Source organism: Accipiter gentilis, chromosome 33 (assembly GCF_929443795.1).
Source record: "Accipiter gentilis chromosome 33, bAccGen1.1, whole genome shotgun sequence".
NCBI lineage: Eukaryota > Metazoa > Chordata > Aves > Accipitriformes > Accipitridae > Astur > Astur gentilis.
This window is the reverse complement of record NC_064912.1, coordinates 8,187,645-8,215,330: the sequence shown is the minus strand read 5'-3', so window position 1 is coordinate 8,215,330 and position 27,686 is coordinate 8,187,645. Positions and strand designations below refer to the sequence as shown.

Sequence of the window (27,686 nt, the reverse complement as noted above, 5' to 3'; positions counted from 1 at the left end):
GGATCCTTGAAGACACTGGTAGTCTTATAAGATTGCAGCCATAGCACCGATTTCTAGCAGTTGGTTAGCTGTAAATGCTTCACGGGTACAGCTGTTGTAAATCTCTGCTCATTGAGCTCCACTCTGCAGAAAAAGTAATTAATACGGATTATGACTAAGTTAGTAAATTTGAAGGATTTAGATTGAGAAGCTTAAAAACTAGAAAGAAAAGTGACCAAAAAGATTGTTGTTGCAAAATTACACCACCACCACCCCCGCCCCCCCCCAAAAAAACCCCACTCTTCTGAGGTAGAATTAAGAGGAGCAGATACAGAATACTGACTTGGAAAGACTGAAAATAGCAGATAGAATGGATTGGAAAAAATACACGTTAGATAAAGGAGGTCACAGTAATGTACTTTATTAGCTGTGAATTTTTACCTGCTTTGCAGGTGCTGTTTGTGGCTGTAAATTGCTGGTGGAACCAGGGGAAATGCAGGAAGCAGAAGCATTTCTTTTATTTTCCTGTGATACACTTGTACCATCGGAGGTAAGATTTCATACGTACAGTGTGGGATTTTTATTGTTGTTTTGGGAAACAGAAGAGATATTGTATAAAATGTTGCATTTTGAAAATTTTTCTATTTATGGCTATAGTAAGTAGTTGTAGAGGAGGAGATTCTGGGTGAAGCTCGTCCTGTATGCTACTTAGGTGTCAAGAAGGGATGTAAATGTCAGTTAAATGACATGCTGTGCAATTCTTCATCCTTAAGGAAATTTTCTTTTGCCTGTACGTCTCCTGGAAGTTCTGCCTCCAATGAAAAGTAAAGAATTCAGATTTATATATTAATTTCAGTTGGCTGCTTGCTCTGTAGATGGATTAAATCAACTGGTCCCAATTTGTGACAGCAATAAAGTATGTACTTAAGCGCTATTGAAGTTGGTGGTATTTAACTGCATATTTAAATGGCACTGTGTGCTGGAGACTTTCTTCTAAATTTGAACTTTAAACTCACTGTTTTATGCTCCAAATGTTGAGATGTCATTGTATAAAATTTTATATAATTTCACTTTTTTTTTTTTAGTATTTGTATGTATTATCCTTTTTTTTTATTCTCATTATGTGGAGCAGAAGGTAAGGAAACATGCTTTCTAATGCAAGGTACAATAGAGTTGGATGCTGTGTAGTTTATCACTTGCATTTTACTCATGAACTGTAGTCTTGAACTGCAGCTCTCTTCCACTAGAGAGGCTGATTTTGGTTTTGGGGAGGGGATTTATGTATTGAGGAGGAACAATCCTGATCTTTGTCAGCTGAACTTGGAATAAGCACAGATGGCACTGGCATAATTCAAACTAATAAAAAACCCCAACAATCCCACTTGGATATACATTGACTTAAACTTATTTGATCTTGAAATTACAATACAGTAGATGGATACACTTGGGTATTATCAGTAACCTTAAACAGAGTTGCACAAGATGAGACGTAAACTCATATTGATACTTCATAAAAACTCCAAAGGGCAATGCACCCCTCATGCCTGAGATATTAAACGTCAAATGCTGCATACTGGGCATGTGACATGTTGAAGCAGTACATGTTGCTGTTAAGACAAAGGTTTGTAATAACCTCGTGTAGGATGTAGAATCATCTAGTGGGCTCTAGAAGACCGTTTCAAAGCCTCTGAATATAGGTTTGATATTTTTTGGAGTGTCTGTATGTATAAGCTGTATTAAAAAGTGCATCACATTAAATTCTTCAGCAGGAATGGACTAATTCTTCATGCTTTTTGTGTTTGATTTAATTTTGAACTGTGATGCTTTGTCTAACCTAATGATAATAAATCAGATGCAGGATTTCAAGGGGGATGAAGGAGAAGCTCTGGAAATTGTAGCCGCAAGGCCTGGCCCACCTTCTGTTTTAGCACTACCTAATGTGCTGTGAGCTGTTTTATTACATGGCTGGGGAAGAAACTGTAGACTTGCTGAGTCTGTTCATCAGCGGTGCGACTGGATTCGCCCCTGCTTTATTGAGTGCTACTTGTAAAAGTCAGTGTAAAAATACTGCACCTTTTCAGACTGATACTGTTTGAACTTTCTAAAGATTTAAAAAAAAAATCAAGTGAAGATAGTGACATTTTTCAGATGTGTATTTTTAAGCCACATATATTTACTTTGGACAAAGCAGAAGGGTATGTATACGATCATATAATTCATACCTGCATTTTACCTACTTCTTTAATGGGACTCAGAGATGGTCTCCACCCCTTCATCCCCACCAGTACACTGCACCTACCCATAGATGCTGCATTAGAGTCACTGCAATTTCTGCGCTGTACTTCAAGTCTGGTAACACAACTCCTCTGTCAGTTACAGAAGCCACTGTTAATTAACACAGAGAGCAATTCCCTAGAGGCTGAGTGTGTTGTGTATGTAACTCCTATCTCTGCCACCCCCAGGAGGGACTCTCTCTATTGTTAATTTAAGTCTTAATGTTTTATTATTTTTTTTGGTACTAGTTTTGGACCAATTGAATACAAAGGCCCTATGAGTGCTGTTTATATTGAAAAGTTTGTTCGCCGGGTGATGACACCACTACTCTACATCTCGTCTCGATCAAAATTACTAGATTTCCTCTCAAATTATGAGGTACTTGTCTCTCTTCTCTAGCTTTACCACTGTGGTTCAGAAAGAGTTTGACTTGTTTCACAATTAAATTTGATCTACTCCAAAGTACTAGTTTATTTCCAGGATCCTGAGATCAGTGCCCTGTAAATTTGTTAAAATCATAAAAATACAAAATGACAAATTCATAATGTTGGTTCCCTGTATAGTCACTCTTATGATTTAGTGATGCTCTTAATTTACAGTACTTCAGTATGTAGACAACAAAGTTGTTACCTCACCAAAAAGTTACATATGAACAAGAAAGAAGGGAGAAATCTTTTCACAAAAATCTTGCATTCTAAGTTGGAAAGGCATTTGAGAAATGTGTAATCATTGCTTTAATTTTTAAAGGAATATTAGACCTTTCTAATAAGTCTGTTAAGTAAAAATCAATGTGAAATCAGTTGAAATAATGGTTCCTAAACACCTTGTATGCTGTAACTTGATGATTTTAATCCACTGGTACATTGTGTTTTACTAATTTTCGTTCTGTTGTGTTCAGAGGTGCCAAGATTGGTAGCAATACTAGTGGATTAATAACTTCCAATTAGACAAAATGCGCTTACAACAGAACCATTTATAATCCCTTTATAACTGTTCATTTCTGTAGTGCACAATGGAGAAATACCATAATCTTACTAAGACCCAAGCTATTAGAGCGGAATGGAAAATCTGATCAACAAAATGATGCTGTAGTAGTGGCCAAAGCACGCAAGGGGCTTTCCAGTGTTTCAGAATGAAGCAGAGTTCCTCTTTGAAGTAGCACATGTTCTAATGACTGGTTCTGCTGCAGGACAGAGCATGACCTGTGCTGTTAAATGAAAGCTGCCACAGCGTAAGGGGATGCTCACTGGTAGTTACCGTGGGTAGGTGCTGTGCTAGTCATACTTCGGTTTATCCCTCAGGAGCTATTAGTGGGTTTGGATTTCCAGTGTTTTAAACAGGCACTGTGAGTCAGGCGTGGAGTTGTGTGTCTGTCTCTGATGCTGATACTTTCTGCAATCACAAGCAGTTTTGTTGTCCTTTCACTGCTTCAGTTTTGCCATTTTAAAACTGTTGGGTTTTTGCCTCCTATAAGAGATTTGAAAACAGCTGCTTGGTTTTTGGTCTGTGTTTTGTGAATTGTTTCTTCGTAGTCTGCGAAAGGTAACTAGTAAGCATAGTGTCATTAAGCTTAAAGTTGCTTTGCAGTAGGAGGTGCACTTCCACTGGAGAAAGGCAAGATAAAAGACAAATTTATGGGGGAACCAGAAAATAATTTTTTTAATACTGCTTAGCAATTGAACAGGTATTTTTATTTCTATGTTCAGATTTCCCCCCTTCCTGTGCTTCAAATTCTGTGGTTCCAAATGCCTGATCTCTGTTCAGGTTCAGTGTTGGTTGGTTCTTTTTTTCTGAAATGGACTAAGAATGGAGTGTGATCTGTCATGATGCCCTGAAGTCATTTAACACTGAGGTTATTTCCCAGACCATGGCACTAGGTGCTCAATGTCTTGCCTCTGTAAAGTTAAGCAAGAGGGGGAGAAGGGGATACAAAAATAACAGCCAACTCATGCAGTAAGATCCAGTCAGGGAACAGAGCATTGACTAGTGCAAGTTCAGGTGAGTGCAATAGGAATAGCAAATGCTGAGTGATCAGGAGCTGGGATACAGAGAAGACCTAAGAAAGAGAGAATTGTATGTGAAGATGGATGGAGAGGGAAACATAGTCAGGCACAAAGGAAAAGTTAGTTTTAAACTGGAAATAAACACGTTGATTCATCATTTTAAACAGTTAGAAATGTGAACATATTCTAATGTTTTCCATGAAAGTCAAGGAACTTCGTACCTTTTGTAGGAGAAGATACAATCCAGGAAGTGACTCCTGTTTTAAGACATGAGAAAGTTTGAGGAGTAGGGTAGGTTACAGGAATTGCATGTGTGGCACAAACTAATTGCTATTTTGAGAGCCTTGGCTAGTGTCCTCCTTTGATTTTTTTGATCTTTTATATATTAAAAATGTTAATTTTTAGCAGAAGGGAAAGAAGAGAAGACTGTAAAGGATAGACCATTGGACATTTTGACCACTGTCTACTGCTTGATCAGGTTTTTGTGATTTCTTCATTGAGAAGATAATTAATTTGAAGCTCAGAATATTTTCTGAAAGATTGGTTATCATCAGTATCTAATTTTCAGTCCCGTGTTCTGCTAGGGAATGGGTTCTGCAAACTTAGGTTAGGGGTATTTACTTTTGAATTGAAAATTTCAGTTGAAGAGAACCTCTTTGTAGCTGATCCCCAGACTCCACTTAGGCAGTGCCAATTCTGTTCCTTGGCTGTTTCATTCTGCTTTGGTATTAAGGTCTCCCATATCAAGGAAAAGCAGTAGGTTGCAGAGCCCTTGCGTGTCACTCACTTTCAGTCCTCATTGTTTTGTTACTCTGTCCAAGGATGGCATTATGTATAATCTGGAGGATGCAACAGGTTGGGAAGTTACTAGTAGATGAGCGATTTATTTGCAGGGCATCATGTCAAGCTGAAGTTCTGCTCAGCATGTGTTTTCACACTTAAAGGAACTACTGCGCTGTTCTTTTCTTGTTTCAAGGGCGTTTTATTGTTGCCTGTCAGTTTACTGATAGCCAGGCTGTAGTTGTCTTTTTCCATAATCGGTGAAGGTTTTGGTGCTTTAATCTTGTGTTCAAATTCCAGTAGGCAGCTTTTGACCAAAAGAGCATCTAGCAAAGAAAACCAGGAGCTCTAGCCATGCTAAATTGAACATCACAATCCATTAAACACGTTAGCATGCCTAAACTAATAAGTACTATGAAGGTACTAAGATAACGTTCAAAGCATTTTTTTGTAAGTTGAACCACACCAAGAGATACTGAAATCTAGCAGTATTTTATCTTGTATTCAAATGTTATTTAGCATGTTTTTATTTCTAAGAAACACTGATGAACAGAATCCAGCTAAATGTAAGAGCAAGTGGTGTTAGTTCCATGGGGTTCTGTCCATTCCTCAACCAAATCCTGAGTATTGTGAGATGCTGTATTGATCTCACAAGAGGGCGCTCAAACACCGTGGAAAAAAATCTGGTTGAGGACTCGAACGTTAAGGTTCTGCATTTTCTGATGCTACTTAAGGTTTTTTTGTGGTTGTGGAACGATGCTAGTGCAAAACTAGAACTGGATAAGAATTAGAATTTAATTTTTGAGAGCCCATTTGGAACCCATTTGGAAAGCAGTTAAAATCTTGGAATGTATAGGAACATCTAAGTTACATCAGGAGAAAGATGTGCAGTTCCTGCCATAACTCCGGGTACCTGTAAGTACCTATAATCGGAATTGTTTTGTTTTAACTGCAAAGATGTAACAGTTTCATTTTAATCCAAATTGGCATGTCTTATTCCTTATCTGACTAACCCAACTACTAGAAATGGCCTCATCCTTCTGAGGCACAAAGGAAGAAAACATGCAGCTTCTGTAGTATAGACAAAAAGTTTCATTCACTTATGACAGTAAATGTGCCCAGGGAGCTCATAATTTTCTGGCTTTGGGAGAGGTGGGGGAGGACATGGTCTCTCTGGGAGGGAGCTGGCATGTGTCTTAACACGGTGTCAGCTTTCTTCTTTGCTCTATTTGTGTAGAAATGCTTCCTGAGCATTAACCAACTGTGTAGGATCTGACCCAGAAGTGAATTTGACTTAATAGCTTGCTCTTGTGGGGGGTACTGTGGTGCCTTTGTTAAATGATGATGTGAGAATTTGTTTTCAGTTCTGGATACACAACGTTTTTAACGTTGTTAGAGAATGAACAGACTTTTACTTGTAAATTTAATTAATCTAATGTCAATCAACAGTTTCTATTTTGCCTTTCAACAGTATAGAGCTAGTGGTATGTAATATTTGTTCTTCTGTTCCCCAGAGATAATGCATTCCTTTCCTCTTGCTGTTTTCTTTCCTGTGTTCACAGATAAAACGAAGCAGGAATTGCCTGCCTGCACGAGTCTGAGATTCTGAAAAAAAATACCATCTCCCTTACCTCAGTGCAATATAGCCAAAACATAAAAATAAATAAATACAAATTGGGATAGAAATAACTTAATTGAGTAGTAAAAGTGTTTATCTAATTGTAGAAGCTAATCGGTACCTGTGGGGTTTTTTTCTATTCTTTGTTCCAATTAATTCACCTTTAAATTTCAGAGCTCTTTCATTGCATAGTGATTTAATACTGTGTTTCTGCAACTTTTCTAATTCAGCTGTAGTTTGCAAATTTTGTTCCTCACCCTTTTCTCCCTTTTCTAAATCATTTATGGAAGTGTTGAACTATATGAGCACCAGTATACTGGCTGGCTGACTTTGACTGTGGAAAACCAGTAATTTGTACCTGTAGTTTTCTATCTTTTCTACTAATCCAAAAAAAGGACCTTCTGTGTTATTCTTTATCACCTTAGTTTCTTCCATTGTGTTTGGTGACTTCTTGTAGGCTTTAGGGGAATTACAGTATGCTGCTTTGAGTACATCAGTCATCTACATGCTTGCTTATACCTTCAAAGAACTGTGGTAGACTTGAGGCATGGCTCAGTATTAAAACCGTGCTGGCTATTTTCCAATAAAAATTACTCATCTGAAGTTCTCTATTAATTCTTACAGTTTCTATGAACTTGGTGTTCTGTAATTGTTGAGATTCTTGTCAAGTCTGTTGTTTGATTTAATTGGCATCACCCACCACATTCCATTCCTCTGGTGTAGAGACCAAGCAAGAAATAGGCTCCATTACAATTAATGATTTTGTATTTCCATTCAGTTTCCATTTGTATTTCCATGAGTTTCATTAGGAGATGGCACTAATGACTCTTCACTATTGACGTCCTCAAGTTTGTTCCAGAACCTTTCCTACAGACATTCTGAGGCAGGTGCTGAAAATTGTTTCATGGAAAGAAAAGCTCCAGTAAGCTCCACTCTACCAACACCAATGCTCTTAATGCAATGGCTTTAAACTATCTCTACGTCACATTCTAATATTGTATCCTCCAACTTTATGTACCAGCAAGTCATATCCTGTTCAACTGATTATTCCTAACTGCCTGCATGAAGATAGTTAACCGTAACTCCACAAAAATGGTTGCCTGGAAGCAGCTGATCATCAGTTACAGCTTGTATGTAGATGCCCACACAAACTGTATGCAAGTAGCTGTTGCTATGCCAGTTATTGATTGTTTTGGAGGTTCTTACATGAAAGGAAGTGGGAGTTGCTGCTGTCAAGCTCCTCTTGGCATACTTGTGTTCAAAACTAGGAACGTCTTATTTATATTGAGATCTCTTTAAGACTTTAATCTCACTTGTACAGAGCAAGATTCCTTGTTAGTTGCTAGCACCTGGATGTGTTCAATTTTGTTAAAATGAACAGAGTAGTTGGTATTAGCAAGTAAATCTCTTCATTCTGCCAGAACAGGAAAGTTTGCATGGTACTTGAGAAGAAACACAGCATTTTAGACACTTTCCTTGTATGTATAATTGCAGCCTGTGACAAGGAAGAAATTTTAACTATGTTGGGATGATCATTAAGAGGACATTAATTAACCAGATTACTGATTAGGCATATAACATTAGTATATATTCTCCCATTACAATTTTTTCTTATTGAAAAAACACTGCAAAAATGTCTCATGGACACATTTTTCACAATCTGGAAGTCTTAAGCTTCCATTAGTGTACAGCAGAACTGGCAGTCAGAATCAGAACATCACCTTTTTTTAATAACTTTATAAATATTTCTAGATCTGACTTTTGGCTTCTTGTCACATTTTACTGTCACTTTTGACTCTTCTTTCATTCACTATTTGGTGCTATAAGTTTGCTTCACACAGTAATAGTATTCAAAAATGGTCCTGGGAAATGGGAAACTAAAACTTTGATCATCATCTGTCTCCTTATTTTGGTTCATTTGAATGCTTTAGAAGTTTTTTATAAGGGACTGTTTCTTTTTACTGTCTTGATTTGGTACTAGGAGAAAAAGATGAACACTAATTACTAACCTGTTTATTTTTTAGAAAAGAAGAATGAGTGCTATTATTTTGCTGTGTTTTTTTACTTTTATTTATTGTTTTATTTCCTTCTTGAAAACTGTTATTGCAGAAATTTCACTAATTGCTTGTATCTCATTTTTATTATGATAATTTTATTGGGTTACCTCAAAAGGATTCTTTATGAACATGGGTCTTGTGTTCAGCATTCATTCATGAAAGATAATTCCTGCCTAAAAGAGCAGGTCATGAGTTGCAATGGGCAATGTTGTTATTGGTGAACATCCTGAGATCACCAATTCATACTGAATTAGCTCAGTTCATATGGCTGGTATGAATAACTGAATTCATATCACTAATGACAGTAACAGGTAAAATATATGCTCATGTTTTAAAAAGAAATTTAAAAATTTATATGTAAAACTCAACAACAAAAAAAAAAGCAGCCTCTCAAATACCAAATGAAAATACTTATATGGGAATATATTTGCCACACAAATGGGTTATCGGTGAGTCTGGAATTTTTGTTCCACAGCAATCCCTAGAGTGCTCTTGCTTTGTGTATCAAATGCTCTTTCTGTTTGCACTGGTGGAACTGGGAAGCAACACAAAATAACTAAATTCCATCACTTACTCTGTCCTGAAAGTTTATTAAGCCAATTTGAGTGATGTGTTAAAAAAATAATTAATAATAACTTTTAATGGGTTATATTTTGCAAAATGTAAGACTAAAGCTTCACTGAAATTTTGCAACAAGAGAAGTCTAAAGACCATGTGCCTCTCTGTTCCAAGTTAGCTTCTCCCAGATTCTCTTCCTGAATTTAATATGCAGTCATTCAGGCTTTGTACCTGGCAAAGTCAATAGGCCTGTTTAGGGATGAGTCTTTTAAATTTTGAATTGTCTGATTGGCAATTTGAAGAACTTCATGGATATGCAGGTGGGATATGGGGCGCTCTCATTATTTTGGGGCATCTGGTCTCTCACTGACTCTTGTGGGGATATACTGAAAGAATTTACAGTGACTGATAGTTTAATGACAGGATGATAAGTTGACTTAACAGTTCAAGTATTCATGCAAAATATGTGAATTCATATGTAGTTGCTAGTTATGTGCAACATAGTGAACAATTAAAGTGTTAATGTTTGAGTTGTTTATACTCTGAAAATCCAGTTTTAAAAGAAATCTTTATGCTTGTGGTTCTTATGTTGGTGCTGGAACTGACTCATAAAATAGTTGCAAAAACAAATATTAATTGTTTTTAGTTAACTTCAGTTGATAACACGGTAAACAATGCTGTTTGAAACTTAGGCATCTACAGCCATAAAAACCGTCCATAGCTTTTGAATGACATCTTTAGAACTGATTTCCATTCAGTCTTTTAATACTAAATTTCTTCTTGCAGCATGAAGTGACTGTTCTTCAGTAAACATTGTTGTCTTTTTAAAATCTGTTGTGTTCTACTGTAGGCAAATAATTGCTGTGTTCTGTATATTTATACTTGAAAATAACTTAATTCTAATTCTTATTATTTCAGCCTGGAGTTCTAGGATATTTTGAGTTCAATGCTTCACCTCAACCGCCTGGTTATTTAACATTTTTCACATCAGCATTACATTCATTAAAGAAAGGTAAAAGCTTCATTTTTGTAATTTAAGGCATCTGTGAATTAGTTATTTATGTGGGCTTTAGTAGTTTTTTGCAATGTTTTATACCTTGGGAATTAATTCCTTTTGAGTGTTTCTTGATGTTGATCTAATTATGAGACTGTCTTTTATTACAGTGCAAGGATTGCTTACATAAAAGGCTTACTATGTGATCGGCCATCATGGAATAAAGTATATGACAGGCTGCTATTCAAGGATATGTTAAGATAGTTTCCTCAAAAACCTAAATGTGTAGCTGCAACCCATATAGAGTGATAATCAGACTAGCACTTATTTAAGTTAAATCCAAGCGTGTTTGTCTTGTGCAACATTTGAAATGTAAGGTTCAGAGGCATTAGGATGAACTTGACTTTGTCAATACTTAGTAATTTAATTCAACAAAGTGCTTTCCTGGATGGAGTTATGGAGCTGGTACAGGGTAGCATGATGAGAAGGGCTTTCTCCCTCTTTTGTTTCACCTTAATAATCCAAAATACAAAATCTCTTGCATTTAAATATGCAAACTTTGTATATGATTAATACCGGTTTTGGAGGTCATAAATTCTGGACAGGACTTTCTTAAAGTTAAGATTAGCACATTTTATGGATATTTCTTCCTGTCAGCAAATGAAGGAAATTGATACCATTATTCTGATTTTTACTCTGCCACTGACTTGGTATATGACATAGAGCCTGTTCTCCTATATTTTGTTCTGTAATTTGCCCTTTATATTTTGGGATAGTTCTTTGCAACATAAAGATGAGAAGCATTCTATTCTTGTGTGTACATATTTATCAATATAGAAACATTATAATATGTATTTAAATAACATATATTTACTGTGAATGTACATTATCTAAACAGTCAATGTTCATAGCTTTTCCTGATATGTGTATCTCCTCTTGGCTTTTGAGATGTCATAACATAGCATGGTGCAGCTATGATACCAGATTCTATCTTTAATAAGTAAATCGAGACATTGGACAATTCAGGTTAACATTCTGTATACCTTGAGTGCAGAAGAGGAACACGTCTGTTCTTGTTGCCTGCTTCTGTCATCTTTCTTCTATCTCGCTTAATCACCAATATTGGCAGTTGCTATTCAGTAAGATTTCGGTGCCTTTACACAGCAATGTTCTGTGGTTTGATTTGAAGGTGTTCTTCTAAGGCTTTCAGGAGAGAAGTTTGGTGTGTATAATTGTATTTAAAAACTGAAAATTTGCCCTTTCAGATTACCTTGGAACAATACGCTTTGGAGTGATCACAGATAGACATGTTGCAGAGGAGATCTCGTTGGTGCATTCAGGCAGCGTGTATTTGCACAGACATGTCAACACATCTCTTGTGAGTATTCTATTTATGTTGTAGTGCTGCTGAAACAGTACAGATTGAAGATGGAGATTGAAGCTCTGTCATAGTAGACTGTGAATAAGTGTTTCATGGAGCTTTAGGATACAGGATGTTTAAGAATGATATTTTTATACAGTAATACACATTTTCATTCTACCAGTCAGCAGCTGTTCTAAACAGTAGATAAGACACAAGTTGATCATCTCTACCAAAACAAAACCCCCAAAACCCAAACAGCTCAGAAATGACTACGCAAAAACTTTTTCTTAAAAGTCTCTACCTCTTTCAGTGGGTCAGAATTAGAAAGCTACTTGAACAGACAAAGAGATTTTGTGGAGAGATAGTAGGAATAGTGACAACTTGCATTCTGGTTTAAAGGTATGACATTACACTGATTAGAAAAATAATGCAAATTAATTGAAAATTCATAGTGATTCTTAATCCATGAGCCTTCTTTTTGGAAGACTAAGACTGCAAATACTAACTTTCAGATTTGCTATTTGGCATAGAGCCCTTACCTATCCACAGTGCTACCACGAGTGGAAACTCTGTGAAGATAAATATTGTAACATGTATTTTATTCAATTGAGACTAGGAAAAATATGGATTTTTTCAGGTTAAATTACTGGTGAATACATAAAACAACTTTTGTCTCTGCAAATGATTTAAGATAAACTTGCCTTAATTTTCTAAAGTGACCCTAGAAGCTGTGAGTGCTTTTTGTTATGCATTTCTTTTCCCTGCATTCAGTAATAAGAAATACCAGTTTTAAATGCAATGATGATGTTGGAGTCTTAAAAGACTAATTTAGAATGAGTTAATTTGGTGAATGAGTAGTGGGAAAAAGTGTTCTAATATGCTGTAAATCAAGATACATGATGATACCAACTTAGAGACTGAACTCTTTCACTTACAAAGAAAATTCATACTAGTGAGAAAAATAAAGATTATAAAGATGTAGTAAAAGAAAGAGGAGCTTCCCTGGTAGAACACTTTTTGCCTGAAAGGTTGTGTGTGTTACTATGATTTGATGAGGATTTGGAAAGATTTCCCAAAGGGAAAGGATATTATGACACACTGAAGCTTGCTGAATAGTGTCATTAGACAGAGAGTTTTAGGCATTACAGGAACAAAGTATGCCATATTTGAGAACTGCATTTGTTACTAAACCAAGTGAGGACAAGCAATTATTTTTTCTCCCCTTCAAGATCTATCCAAATGACATCATGAACTATACTGCTGAGAACATTTGCAAGTGGGCTCTAGAAAATCGAGAGACGCTCATACGCTGGCTGAGACCACATGGTGGAAAAAGCCTACTTCTAAACAATGAGCTGAAGAAAGGACCAGCACTTCTTATATTTATACCTTACAATCCCTTAGCAGAAATTCATCCTCTTTTAGATGAAGTAAGTGAAATAATTATTTTTTTACTTCAAAAATACTAGAGCTTGAGAACTCTGGTCAGGGTTCTGAGCTTAATTGTGACAGATATCTCATTTTATTTCACTGTTCCAAGTATTCAGTCTCGTTTAAAAAACATTTTTTTTTCTCAAGCCATATTATCACAACTCCCTTACGCTGGTTTGCATCCCACACATGCCTTTATCTCGTGTCCACAGTTGTTTAGGACAAGCACCTAACTCTTTTCCTTGACTTCCTTCTTTTTGTGGTGAGTGCTGTGTGAGAGATGCAGATCTTTGGTCTTCTGTTCCAGCTGACTAAGCACAAACGGAAAAGCAAGAATGAACTGTGTATTGCAGGACTTGTGTTTTGTCCACGTCATTCTATTTCTCCTCTCCTTCCGTCTTTCCAGATGTGGTTACACAGGGAAGAACGGACCTTTTATTAAACCAGACAGTCGCCTTCCAGTTTTCTCTTTCTCTGCTGTTATTTCAATTTCTGAACTGCCTAGGACAAGAGTTTGTATAGCTGTGAAGTAAACGAGATAGGGAAACTAACTTGGCTGAAAAATAATTTTTTTTCCCCTGGGCTATTTTTTAGCTGGAACCCATTGGCCCATTTAGTATATCACACAGCTGCACATCACAGTGGTGATCGCATAGCACGAAGGACAGTGTGGAACAAGAACCAAGCATCTGTGGAAGATAAAAAGCAGGGCTAAGTTTTGGTGGCAATGCTGACTTATATACGTGGCATCTATCTCCTGGAATGTGTGGTTTCCACAAGGAGGCCTAATTAATATTGCAGTGTCTGAAGCAGTGAGGAAAAAAATGAATTTAACTTAGGATACAATGATTAGCCAAACTAGAAATAGACAAAATAAAAGCTATAGTGCTACAAGATAGGGTTGGGGAAATCTTTGTGGAAAGACTGGAAAAGAACTGCAATTATTCTTGTATTAACTTGTCTTATTTTTTGGCAGACTTTATTCAGTGATGCTTGTCACAGATTAAACGTTTTAGTAACAGATACCACTTATTTAGGTCAAATCAGTGCAACATAAGACGTTCCGTTTCAGGTTTCATTCTGCTAAATAACAGTATTTATCTATATCAAAATGTGAAATGAGATACAAAATAGTCCAGCTGATGTGGTATAGCTTTGCTTTGATAGAGAGATATTATTCAACTTGTTTACCATAGGAAGAGATGTTTACTGCAGCTGTCCGGTGGGTTTCATCAAGCAATGAAACCACTTGACTGTACACCAGTTGCAAAGAACAAGGCTGTCAAGTTTTATGTTGAAAGCTGTCAGAGCAAATGTTTTTTTCTGATAGTAGCTCGCTGAAATGAGATTTTGTATCACAGATCTGGTTTTCTATTCACAATTTCTTCTCGTATTTCACTATGTAGGTAGTCAAAATCTTCAGGCTAGATTATACTATGAGGGGTGAAGTTTCTTTTAAGGATTTAATTGAGCATTTTCAGGATGAAAACATCTAAGAACAAATTCTTAAAGACTGTAACAAACTTTTGCTATAGACCACATCTTAATATTGATGGTCCTGTGACATAGCACCCCTCCCAGATGTGATGCTTCAACATCCCTTTGATAATTATGATTCCTATCAAAGTGTTCTTCTGTAAGCAGTGTGTGTACATTCTGTATTTTGGTTATGTTTAATGTGATAGATGAGGATGAAGGGAAACTTCCTCTTTCATTTTCCTTTCTTGTATGTTCTGTTAGTTATCTCCTGGAAAGGGAATTCCTTTTATGGTCCATACAAATGCCGTTTTTGCTGTGTGTTTCCCCTTGGTTATGAAAAACAAAATGGTGATGCAGCACAGGAATGTTTGCATTGAGAGGCAGGCTTTTTTCTTCTTTTCCTTTTTTCTTTCTTCTCCCAGTAAGTCACGTGTTACTATATGCCAAGTACACCTGCAGTATTACAACTCTATGCCCGTGGCTGGGAGAATACTAACATTGCTTCAACGCTGTTAGTGATTGCTACAAAATTTGTGCACCACCTATACCAGGAAAAACCTCTATTTGCTTTTCATATGGGAATGCTTTAATTTATTTTCTCCTCGTATTGGAAAATAAGGGAAATTCAGGAACCTGTACTGATTAATGCTTCACGTAGTGGGATTTAACCTTAAAATGTAATGTTATTACACTGTGATAAATACAGTGCAAAGAGGACATTGAGATCAGTGTAGTGGACTGAAAAAATGTTAAAGTGGCTTTTTGTTGTTCTGTACATGTAATTCTTACATGCTGAAATATCTGAAAATTTAACTTTGTTATCAAGTCACAGCCTCCTATAATTTTTTTGTTAGAAAGAAGATTAGTCAACTTCATGTTTCTGAAATTCCATCTCTAATTGCATACACTTTGTTAAACCTGCAACAGATAACTGCATTTGAGTGAACTATCTACAATTAATCCTGCTTTTGTTCTCTTTTTTTTTTTCTCCCTCACCACGTAGATTACCAAAGTGGCCTTGGAATACCACAACTGTAATAAAAGCCAGGCAGCTGAGCCAGATCTTCAACACTTAGGAGACACTGATTCACCAGCTTTTGATTCCTCTGTACCAGATGCACATATGAAATTACCAGAAACATTTTCAATAACCAAGTACCCATGCTGTAACACAGTGGTGCTTCCACAGTGGCATTCAATATCTAGAACTCACAACGTCTGTGAGCTTTGCATTAACCAGACACTTGGTGTCAAACCAAATAAAGTCCATGTGCCACACTGTAACTTTTTAGAGATAGAAGCAGCTTTGGACTCTTTCTACCTCCAGGAACATACCTTTTTTCAAGTTATATCAAATACCATAGAATGCAGCAATTTCTTAAGTTTCTATAGTCCCTTTAGCTATTACACTGCATGTTGCAGGACAGTAAACAGGCATTTTTTAAGTTTCATTAGTTCTGAGAAGACCATCTTTCAGACCCCCAAAGTAGCATTTTCTTCCCATGGGAAGAAAGATAACACCCAACATTCTATTCCTCACATTGAGGATAGGAATTGTTTTATTCCTAACCTTCATATTAGTGGCATTAACATTACTGGTCTGAGCTGCAGGACCAACAAAACCTTGAATCTCTATCTACTGGATTCAAATCTTTTTTGGATATATGCAGAGAGACTAGGAGCATCAAGATCTACTCATCTTAAGGAATTTGCTGCCATTGTTGATCTGAAAGAAGAAGTGCACTATGTCCTGGATCAGAATCAGTCACTTGTTGGATCTGCCCTGGGTATGGTATCTACTATACAAATGCTTTAAATAAGAAAATTAAGTTTGCAAGTAAGCTTATGAATTGCAAACTTAATGCCATTTTGAAAAGTCAGCATTGTGAATCGTAATTTATTCTATTCTAATTTATTTAGTAGTCAACCAAGCAGTAGAATTGTGTTCTAGATGATGTAAGAACTAAGTTTCATATACCAAAAGTAATTCACTTTAAAAGAAGTGAACCTCAAAATGTGTGATGCTTGACTGCCTGATGCATTGAAGGAATTGGTAAAATCTAAACTAATTTGCTGGGGGGGGTGTGCGGAATTACTATGCATCTAGCACATTTGATATTACAGAAGACATTTGTATATTAATGGTGGTGTTGATGTTTGCTCAGCTGTTCTGTGTACTAAAATATCCCAGAATTTCAGGAGATGCTGCCCACTTAATCAGCAGAGACTAGCCCTTCCTCTTGTCCTCTGAAACCAACTTATAAATTGTTTTAAATTTATTTTGTAAAGTATCTGTGTGTTTTCAAGGTAGAGCACTGAAGAGGTTTTGGGCTGATCTGTCAATACTTTTATTTCCTGGCTGAATTGGAGAAGTAACAAACAAACAACAACAAAAAAATACAACCCAACAATTGCAGTTCTGATTTATTTGCAAGTTATTGACTAAGACACAACACGCCTAACCACATGCATTTACCTATCATGTTGATGTGCAAAACTGAGTCCACCTTCAGAAAATGCAGGGTTTTTTACTGTTAGCACTGACGTAAACATGGAAGTAAATTCAGGTGAACATAGTATTAAAATAAGTTGTTCAAGAAGGTGTATCACTGTAATTCTTATAGCATTAATTACATTTGCATTTTGCCATAAATCTGTAAGTACAAAAGTATACACAACATAGAACAAATAGCCATGTTCTTATTAAGGATCCCATCCAGCCCTGTATTCTGCTTCTGTCCCAACCCCCCAGAAGAACACTCTGGAAAAACAAACAAAAACCCCAGTGACCATAAAAGGATGTTTAGAAAAAATTAAGATTAGATTGAGGAGATACAGATTTCCTTCCCCTTTCTGCTCCCAGTACTTTCTGTCTCAAACTGTTTTCAGGTCACAGGATTTCCTGAGCATGATGAGGGTTTCTCTGCTGAGTAACACTCAGTGTATTCCTATTCCAAGTCGTTTGAATTTCCGGCAAATTTTAGCTTCCGCGTATTTTGTCAACAAGTCACTGTGATTTATGTTTGTTTTCCGTGGGGTTTTTAAAATTTTCTTTTACTTCTTAAGCATCTTAACTTTTGATGTTTTAAAATAATGAAACAGATTTGTATTTAATACCTTTAACAGATTTTAGTTTATACAGATGGTTTCTAAAAATTCAGGAGTACATCTCTTAATTAGCCTCCTCCTTTCAGTTCTTACTTAATCATGCATAGATATTCCAGATCTGGAGATACCTGGAGATCTAGAAGGAAAAAATCTGTTTTAGTCTGGTGTGAGAATTTAATGAAATGATGAATAGTAAATATAAAATTAAATGTACTGCTGTTGGCATTTCAGCAATAAACTTGATGATCTGGTATTTTGTATGTATGTACAAAAGTGCCAGTTTTACTTGGGCCTATTTTTGGACTGGAAACACCAGCACAAGTTATTTCTATTTGATCAAATAATTATTTTTAATGTGTTTGATATTATCTCTTCTGTCTTAATTATTGAATACTCTTATTTTATAATGCATGGAATAATATTTCTCTGTCTAAACTGAAAAGAAGGGTACAGTCAATATCTTGCTGCAATTTAGAGAACATGGTCCAGGCTCAGAGTAGTGTAGTTGAAGGTAGTTGAGGGCTTTAGAGCTTGTTTTAAATTTTTACCAGTGGCCAACTGCTTGTTAAATATCTTAAAACTAAGGAGAAAGTTGAATGAAGAGGAAGGTGGTCACTGGTAAACAAAAGGTGGCTGGTCATATTGGCATGGGAATAGCAGAGTCTTTAAAGGCCTAAAGCAAAAGGAGAATTACAGGGAAAGTAATTAAAATAATAAATGTGGAATTAAGTGGAGCCTTCAAGATAAGGGCCAAATACTTCAATGCTATCTAGAAAGAGAAAAATGGTGAGAGGATTTATGATTTACCAGGTGTGTGGTTAGATTACGAGGGTAGAATTGAATAGGGGTAGAAGTAAGATTAGAGAGTAGTGTGGCAAGTGAAAAGAAGACTCCAGTGAGCAAAGGAAAAAAACTGAAATTTTGTCTTGTTTTCACATCAGTGGGGGTTACTCAAGAGTTGATACCAAACTGTCAAAAATTAATGATGTGAAACCAGGCTTGAATTTGTATTTTCTCTGTAAGTTCTTCTGAATTCCAAAGTAAAAACTGCCAAAATCACATATTTGTGAAACTGAAATAACTTTGTTATGTATCAATTTCATTTCAGAGAACTTCATAAAAAATTTCAGTATTCTCTACAGTCCCTTGAAAAGGCATCTTGTTGATGACCCTTCAGTCCATTTTCATGAACAGCGTGTAATCACTGAAGTGACTACTAATACCTTTCATGATACCGTGTTTTTGAGTGAAAAGGTATACCTCATTACTGAAAAAGTTTCTTGCAAATAATTGCTCAGACTTTTGAGGAGGGGGTCTTACCCTTTTTTTACATTGATATGCTTTCTTATTTGTAACATAAAATATGTTATTTTGTAACAATTCAGAAGTATTTTTTTTTTAAAAAGGCAATTTGGAGTAGTGGGATCTTAAGTAAATCTGCAAAAGATCTTCTTCTGGTGTTAAAATAATCAAAAAGTCAGTGCAACTGATTCCCTGACAGGTTTCTGCCACAGTTCAAGGTTTGTTGGGGTTTTGGGGATTGTTTTGGGTTTTTTTTTTGGGGGGGAGGAGGTGTGGGGTTTTTCCTGTGTTTTGAAATATAGGTTTATTTTTTTTTAATTAAAAAAAAAAAGTGTCCTTGACTTGATTTTTTTCCTTTTCCTTTCTTCCACTGTAGCAGGAGCACATGCTAAATACATAAAGTTTGAGGTAACATTGAAGAATATTCTGATTTCTGTGTCTCATACCTCAAAGGAAATAAACATACCACAACTTTTTTTCTATATATATTACTTTTTTTTTAAACTTGCTTTAAAAAAAGTTAAAAATTATTGCAAAGTAGGCATAATAGGAAAAAAAATAATTAGAAGGTTTTAAACCTAAGGCATTATTTGAAAGCGCATGGCAAAAACCCCAAAACTCTCACAGGTGAATTGCATGCCATGAAATTGCTTTACATAAGATGTTATTCTGAACAGTAGTTAAATTACTTTGATATCTTAAAAATCTGACAGTAAGGATTAATATCTGTTGTCTTTCAGGTGTGCAGTGATGTACACATCTCCAGTAATTGGTTTCCAGCAGCCTTAACTCCTGTTATGCTAGTTAGAGGCAAAAACCCTCTAGACATCATCTTCCACCCCCCCTGACAATATGAAGCATACAGTCACTGTCTAAAGTTTGGTGCTTTCTCAGTTAAGAGGAATGATCCAAACCCAAATGATCTAAATAATCCTCTTCATTTTTTTCTTTTTCTATATGGAAAGAGAATTCCCCAAGAGTTTTTGTGTGTTAACTTAGTAGACAGAGGGTGTCAGTAAATAACTTAGAATAAAGTTTATTAACATTAGGATATAGTTTCCTTTCATGTTTTAAGGGTTCCACGTTTTAGATATTGTGAAGACTAGTCCTCCTTTTCTGCAGATTAACTACAATAGATAATCAAACTCTTCTCCATTTCATTTTCCAGAATGTCTTGCTGCTCTATTATGCACAGTGGTGTGGATTCTGTGCTTCTCTTAATCACGTCTTTATTCAACTTGCTCGGCTTTTGCCTCCAGATAATTTCACTGTGGCAAGGTAAAAAAGATTCTAATTTAATCTCTCTAGAAAAATTTAAGTTCATGGAGATCATCAGCCTAGAAAATAATTACTTTTTTTCACTCTACAATCTTGCAATAGTAGATGTGATGTCATCTGCTTAATTTCTCTTTGAATGCATTATTTTGTTTTCCTCTGTATAAATTTGGTGGTTTTCAATCTCACTGCAGTAGTTACACAGTTTAATTAAAATGAATTTTTAAACAGTGCAATTAATCTTGAAGCTTCTGAATTTCAGGAAGAGAATCAATAAAACGGCAGCAGAAAATAATTTTTACCCCTCTCTGATAATTTGTAGCAAATAATTACATCCTATGGTAACTGTGTTTGAGATAGGCGATATACACATTGTGGGTTAACCCTTGTGGACAGCTAAGCACCACACAGCTGCTCGCTCGCTTCCCCCCTCCATCCCCAGTGGGATGGGGGAAGGAGGAAAGGAAGAATAAAACCAAGAGAACTTGGAGGTCAAGATAAAACAAAACAAAATTGTTTAATAATTGAAGGATAAGTAGAATGAGAGAGAAAAAAGCAAAACAAGTGATGCAAAGGCAGTCACTCACCACCTTCTGTGGGTAGACGGATGCCCGGACCCAAGTAAAAGTAAGCTAGCCCCCCTAAAACACCCTCTTTTCCCTCTTATTGCTGAGCATGATGTTAGATGGTATGGAATAGCTCTTTGGTTAGTTCAGGTCATCTGCCTGGTTATGTCCCCACCCCCCCAGTGTATCCACTGTGGGGGCAGAGTGAGAAATAGAGAAGGCCTTCATGCTGTGGAAGGGCTGTTCAGCAATAACCAAAGCACTCCTATGTTATCAATGCTATTTTCATCACAAATCTAAAACATAGCACCATACAAGCTACTATAAAGAAAATTAATTCTATCCCAGCCAAAACGAGTTTATAAATATTTATCTATACATATGCATGTGTATAATATATATTTATAACAAAGACATGGTTTTGTTTGGCGTTTCCAGGCTTTTTAATGTTTCAGTACAACCCAAACATTCTTGTTCATGTATTTGGTAATACATCAATATTTAAAACATGTGCTCTGATTGCATCCTTGTTTCATTCTGACTGAACTTAAGGCAGGAGGCAGCATGAGATGTATAGGAAAGAAATTCAGGTAAAAATCTGGAGTTATCACCTGTTTATAGTTGTGGCTTTATTCCCACAGATGTAATGCTGCTCTCAAATCTACACCCATTCTCTTTCCTGACTTTGAAGTTCTCTCATTTGCTCCGTTATTTTTATTGCAGTATTACCGATGTGATCACCTACGTTTTTTTCTATAATAGAAGTGTTGTAACTAATAAGAATTTTATTTGTAATCAAAGGAAACCTAAAAATGCAGAGAAAAACATAACAAGGAATTGAATGAGTTTTTCAGTCACAAAATCTTGTGTTCCTTTCTATGGACAGCTTTAGAAAAAACTGTGCCTTTAAGAATGCGCTTGTCCTTGGAAGACCCAAAGTAATTTAATCCCAAAACTACGGGAGGGGAAAATATTCTTAGAGCTGTATTTAAGGAATAAGTGAATGAATAGAAAAAACTTCAGTCTCACATTGAAAGTGTGAGGCAGGCTGTTTGTTTCAGAGAAGGAAGGTGTGTACATAATGAGTGAGCGATTTAATTGCTGAGTGAGAGCAGTTGGAATACTGTACGTATTTTTCTAGCACCCCCTCCCCCCCCGTAGATATTTGTTAAACTGAGATTCATCATCTTGAATATTGGTAATTAATTCTGCTTACTCATATGCACAACATATTTTTGACATAACACATTTAGATTTACTTTCACAGATACTTGCATTTCCTTCTTCCCAATTCCTCAAATGGCGTTTTACAAGAAAAAACAGATTGTTCATCTGCCTGTTCTCTTCATCAGTGTGTCTTTTCTTAACAGAATTGATACCACTCGAAATGACCTTCCATGGGAATTTATGACAGACCATCTCCCAACCATTTTATTTTTTCCTCATCAGAGGTAATGTAATTCTTTTCCCTGTGGGTTTTTAACTTTCATTTTACTAAATTATAATAATTATCTGGTTACATGTCTTAGTAGAGAAAAAAGCCAAACAGTAATTCATTTCCATATATGCATTCTTACTTTATGCATATTCTAATTTTAAAAACCCAACAACAACAAAACAACAAAAAAAGCCCCAACAGACATGGATAGCTGATGGTATGCCAATAGTGAATGTTCTGTCCAAAGGTCATTATTTAATTGTTTGTAAGTCTTTATGAACAGCAGCATTACTAGCCTTATTCTTCAGTAATTTTCCTTATTATTTGGTTGTATTTAAAATTATTATTTTGCAATGGCCCAAATAAATTAATGAGTGACTACAGGAGGGGAAAAAGGGGGAGAAATTATGTAGATGGTGGCACAATGTAGATCTAGTGCAGCTTGTATCTAATCGCTTCCAACTGGATAAACTAAGAGACATCTCAAAGAATATTATAATGGATTCTTGCAGTAAAATGCAAGGATTTGCTTGCTATGTTTTTAATGAAGAAAAATTAAAAAATAATCACAGATAAAGAGTAAGTAATCCCACCCAAGCTTAGTCTTAAGAGGAAAAAAACTTAACAATCCTGACATTACAGGGGGAGAGGAGATAGACTGTTATGTGGGTTTAAAGTAAAACAATTGTCTTAACAAAAAAAACAAACAAAAAAAAACAAACAAAAAAGACAATCTGAGTACTAAAGGAGGGCTTATGCATCCTTTGGAAATATTACAGTGGTCCTAATCTGCTTATTATTATTTCTCCCTCACTCCTCTGTTGTAGAATGAATGTAACGTAATTAGAGGAACTTCGGGGTGTGTGTTGCTCAAACTGAAGTTCTTTCAGGTTGTGTTTCTCTCACTGTTCTGATGTTTGGTTTTTAGGGGGAATTTATATGTCTCTAGCTGTACATGTATTGTGGATATCAGATTCTTTGGCAACCTGCATAAACCATGGAAGTATTTCATCAGCTAAGAACTATCCTAACAGCAGCAAAGAGAATGACTTGAAATACTTCTGGCCTTTATAAGCTCTCTAAAGGAGATGATAATATCGAAGCAAAGTCTCTGAATTTACATAGTGTAGGAATGGCATTATATGTAGAGATAGCTCATATCTTGTCCAGATTTAATAAAAATAAGGGTTAAATTTTCCTCTGTTTTGTATTTCATTTATATGTCAGCTATGCTCCCTTTTGTTTTGGAAGAAGTTTAATATGAAAAGAAATTTCAATGTATAAAATGTACGCTAAATAAGTGGTGTTTTCATTCCTGATAAAATCAGAATATAGAATTATTTTTTCTCTCCTGTTTTTGTGGTATCATTAGTCTTGTTTGGTGACATCATTATGTTGCCATAAAAGAATATGAAGCAGAAAAACCCCAAACAACCATTATGAATGTTGCAATAAAGTAGAAAGAGAATATGGGATGGAGTGAAAAAAAGTATTTGAAGAAGCAGAAGTATGACACAGTAAGAAAATGAACTTAAAATGAAAACACTATCAAAATCATTTGGAAATTGTATAAAAGTTTTATTGGAAGATTGTCATGTTGCATGGCTAGAAAAACTGGAAAACCTATTACAAGTACGTCGGGGGTTTTATTGAGCTGTCGTACTGCAGTGTTTCTTAAACATAAGATTTTAACAAAAAATTTTATTTTATTTTTTTTTAAAACTATGAATATTTCAAATGGTGTGGTAGTGTCTTCAAGTGAAAACCATGCTTGAGAGTAAAGTTATTTCGTGTAAGAACTTCGTGTAAACTAACAATGTGGTTATTGACATACCTTTTTTCTTTCTTAAAACAACACTTACTACTTCACTATTTCACTTGGGCATAAATACACTTTTTTCAAGGTTCTAAAAAAATTTTTGTTGAAGTAGTGCAGATACTTCGTCATTAGTATCCTTAATGCTATTGAATAAATTGTTTTAGCAGTAGTTTTAAAAAATAAAATTACACAGCATTGTTTTTACAGATACTATAGAATTACATCATGGGAGCTTGTGTATATTGCCAAAATGTTTTGGGTTTCAGTCAGATTCAGTAACAAGTGCTGGACTTTTCACAGGAGAAAAGTAGCAGCAGGTTTGTTGGCATTCTAGAAGCCTTGCGTTGTTTCTTTAAAACAGAAAACATGAAACTTCAGTGGCAGTTTAACACCTACAAAGGAAAATATCCAAAGGAGATTAGCAGTAAAACAAGGTATACATGCTGTTGAAGTGAAACTATATACAGCAAGCAAGACCTCAGAGAAAGAGCCAAGATATCAGAGTGTAGGACAGGGAAGTGTAGTTTCAAGGAGACAACTAGCATTGAGAATCATTTCTGGGATGATGAAAGCAAGCTGAGTTGGAGGAAGGGAATTGATTCATGAGCGGGTGAACACAAAAAAGCAAGACAAAGGAGGGTAGGGTAGAGAAAGGCACAAAAGATGGGTCAGGAAAAAAAGGATTTAAGTTTGGGATGTAAAAGGGCAGGAGAGTACATTTAGGACTGGGATGGGACCTGGAATGGCATACAAGGGTCCTGAATCCTACTCTTCCTCTGCAGCAGGCAGAAATTCTGAAATCCAGTGTCAAACCTGTGTGTCATTTCTGCTTTGTACCAGGACACACAGTGCAGGTGCATCCAGCCTCTCATAGGCTGAGGAACAAGAAAGAAACATTAGATGCAAGAGAGCCACAAGCTTTTGAAAGTGCTCAATTTATTGTTTCAGATATGTTTTTGGTGTTACATGTATGCCCTAAGCATTAGACTTGATTGACCTAGGGTTTAGTTTTCTTTTTTTAGAAGATTAATACTCAATCTTACACAATTACAGTTTTTACAGAAAGGAAATTAAAACAAGCACTATAATAAATACCTGCCTCTCTGCAATGTAAAATAAAAATGTTGATTTCCATGCTTCTCCCTCAAGAATTCTATCATCAGCAAATGGTAATTCAGGCTATTGGTACTGTACAGTGTTACCTACCACAAAACCTTTAAACCTGTACCTTAAGTCTTGCAATTCTAAATTAATGTTTTAATTCAGTACAGAAATAGTTACATTTATATCAGTTCTGAGTCACCCTAACTTCTAACTCGTAATCTCCCCTACTTTATGCAGTAAGCCTTGCAAATCAGCCTCAGATCAGGCTTCCTCTGCCATATTCCTCCAGCTCAGTCCCAGTCCCTCTCTGTTCCCTAGGTTAGTTGAGAAGGAACTCAGCTGGAGTAGTTCCAAGGTGTGTACCTATCTACGTAAAGGCAGTGTCACCCTCATCCACTGCTTAGCAAAAGCTGCAGTCTTTAGTGCCAGTACCCCAATCCAGTTACCTGTCAAGTTCTGCAGATTCCACTGGGTCTCTGTTTTGCACATTTTCCAGCATTCAGACTCTTTATCTCTCATTTGCACAGTCCATTAGTTCTGGCTGGCTTGAGTGGCTACAAGCAGAGGACCTGCTCGTTTAAAGATGAGTAGTCTCAATTTTAGTTGAGATGAGCCACATGTGTTTCGTGAGGTGCTGTTGACAATTGAGACAAGAAGTAGTAGTAGTATGCTGTTGTCTTCTACTCTGTTAGGTCAAGAGGCATAAGCTGGAGATCTACTAGATCTAAGCATATTAACCACTATTGGAATACTAATGTGATTAATTTTAGGGCTGGAAAAAGTTAGAAACTGATTTCCAAATGTTGTTGAGGCTACGGTTTTAAAATCACTGTTCTAGTTAATGAGCCCCAACAGACTATTTGGAAACTTGAGTCAAGTGACCTTCCCTCCCACTTTTGAGTAAGGATCTAGTTTGCCGAACCATGCCTCCTAGGGGACAGTGTGTCATGTATAACATGATGAAAAGAGTTTTCTTGAATTATTTTAAAGCATAGCTCAAGCAGGTTTTAGAGCAGTAAAACAAGTTACATTAAGTGAAGCTTCCTCTAATACTTACCATTTTCCCCGTTACTACAAAGTCTGGTGTTCCTTATTTCTTTTCATATACTCATTTTGCCTTAGTCTGTTTTATAAAGCAGCTCTAGACTGTCTCTGGAGTGACAGACTTAGTAGTTTTAGTAAGATTGTTTTTGTAATGGTCCAGGTGGTTTCATAAAGGTACCTTAACTCTAGTCATTGTTTTCTCTCCTGCTTTTCCTCTCCAGTGTGTTTTATATTTTGCTGCATGTAGGTAATCAAGAAAATTAGGTTTTGATAGTATTTGTAGTATCGTTAGCACTACTAGAGTCGTCATACTACTAGAGTCGTCATACATTAATTTTTGACATAAAGGTGCCTCATATTAAGCTTTCTGTGCAGCTCCTTATGCATTGCCTTATGAGACAATTTTTGCAAATTAACTCTGTTCTCAGCTTCTTTCCACCACATGCTGTTAATGTTTTGCTTTTTGTTTTAAATAGCCTTTTAGCTTTTCTGATACATACTGTGGTTTTGATCAATAAGAATAGATGATGACGTAGTAAAATATTACCACTGTGTAACGCGTCAGTTTTGTCTTAGTGTAGACTATTTATTGCCTAAATCATGTCATGATTCATCAAACTTGGATGTGAGCTGATTGTCAGCTGAGAAACTGCTGCTGCTAATTACAAGAGTTAACTTGGTTGATCACCAGAAGTCTGCAGGGAAAGAAAAATCATGTTGCTTATACTTCCAAAAATAGCTTGATTTTGATGAACAGGAGTCTCATCTGCCTGAAGTTCTTGAATTATTGATAAAATATGGTATCTGTCTTCTACCTAAAATACAATAAGTAGTTCTCGGTAAGTGAAATTAGCATATAGGATATAAACATGAGTTGGATGTCACAGAAAGCTTTTTTGAGGCAACTGTAATTGGTAACTGAATAACTCCTCAGTTCCAGATGCATGGTGTAAGCAATTCAGAAACATAATGTTATACGTGGGGACATAGGAGTTGTCTGTCTGTGGTGTGTGTTGTACAGGAGCAGCAGTGGTAAACTTTGAGGCATTAGGCATTATACTTGAATCTGGCTTTCTTGCTTTGGAATAATTTTTGTTTGGGTTTATCCTGTCCTTTTTCTGACTTGTGTAATTAACCCATGAACGTATGCTACATACCATTAATCTGGTTATGAATTTGGCAACCAAGGGGAAGTAAGCTAAGCTTTTCTTCTCTGCTTTGATGGTTGCCTAATGAAAGGGAGGATATGCTTCTGACTGGCAAAGGCTAAAGACAATACAAAATTATAAACTATTAGCTAGCTTCCCAGTTAAACATACTGAAGTAGCTCTACTGCAATAGTCAGGAGGCAGCAAACTCATGTTCATGTTATATTGGAACATGCTGAGTGAAAGGTTGAAGATGTAACTGGTTCAGAAAGAAGGCTAAGAGTTAGTTTCTGTCTAGTCCTCAGGGGACAGCTTAGCCTCCTATGTTTTATGATAGAAGCATGCA

General features: G+C 36.1%; 1 protein-coding gene across 6 annotated transcripts in view; it reads left to right on the top strand.

Annotated features, from left to right (window-relative positions):
• The window catches only part of TXNDC11 (thioredoxin domain containing 11), a 34,464-nt gene that overhangs the window by 5,136 nt on the left and 1,642 nt on the right, over nt 1–27,686 (top strand). For 5 of the 6 annotated variants that reach the window (XM_049835457.1, XM_049835459.1, XM_049835458.1 and 2 more), the window contains 9 exons: nt 432–529; nt 2,502–2,631; nt 10,188–10,281; nt 11,529–11,641; nt 12,856–13,056; nt 15,540–16,323; nt 18,753–18,898; nt 20,115–20,224; nt 22,158–22,238. In XM_049835457.1, coding sequence (XP_049691414.1) covers nt 432–529; nt 2,502–2,631; nt 10,188–10,281; nt 11,529–11,641; nt 12,856–13,056; nt 15,540–16,323; nt 18,753–18,898; nt 20,115–20,224; nt 22,158–22,238 — 1,757 coding nt within the window. The remainder of the gene's footprint in view (nt 1–431; nt 530–2,501; nt 2,632–10,187; nt 10,282–11,528; nt 11,642–12,855; nt 13,057–15,539; nt 16,324–18,752; nt 18,899–20,114; nt 20,225–22,157; nt 22,239–27,686) is intronic. The other variant, XM_049835463.1, reaches the window with a different exon arrangement.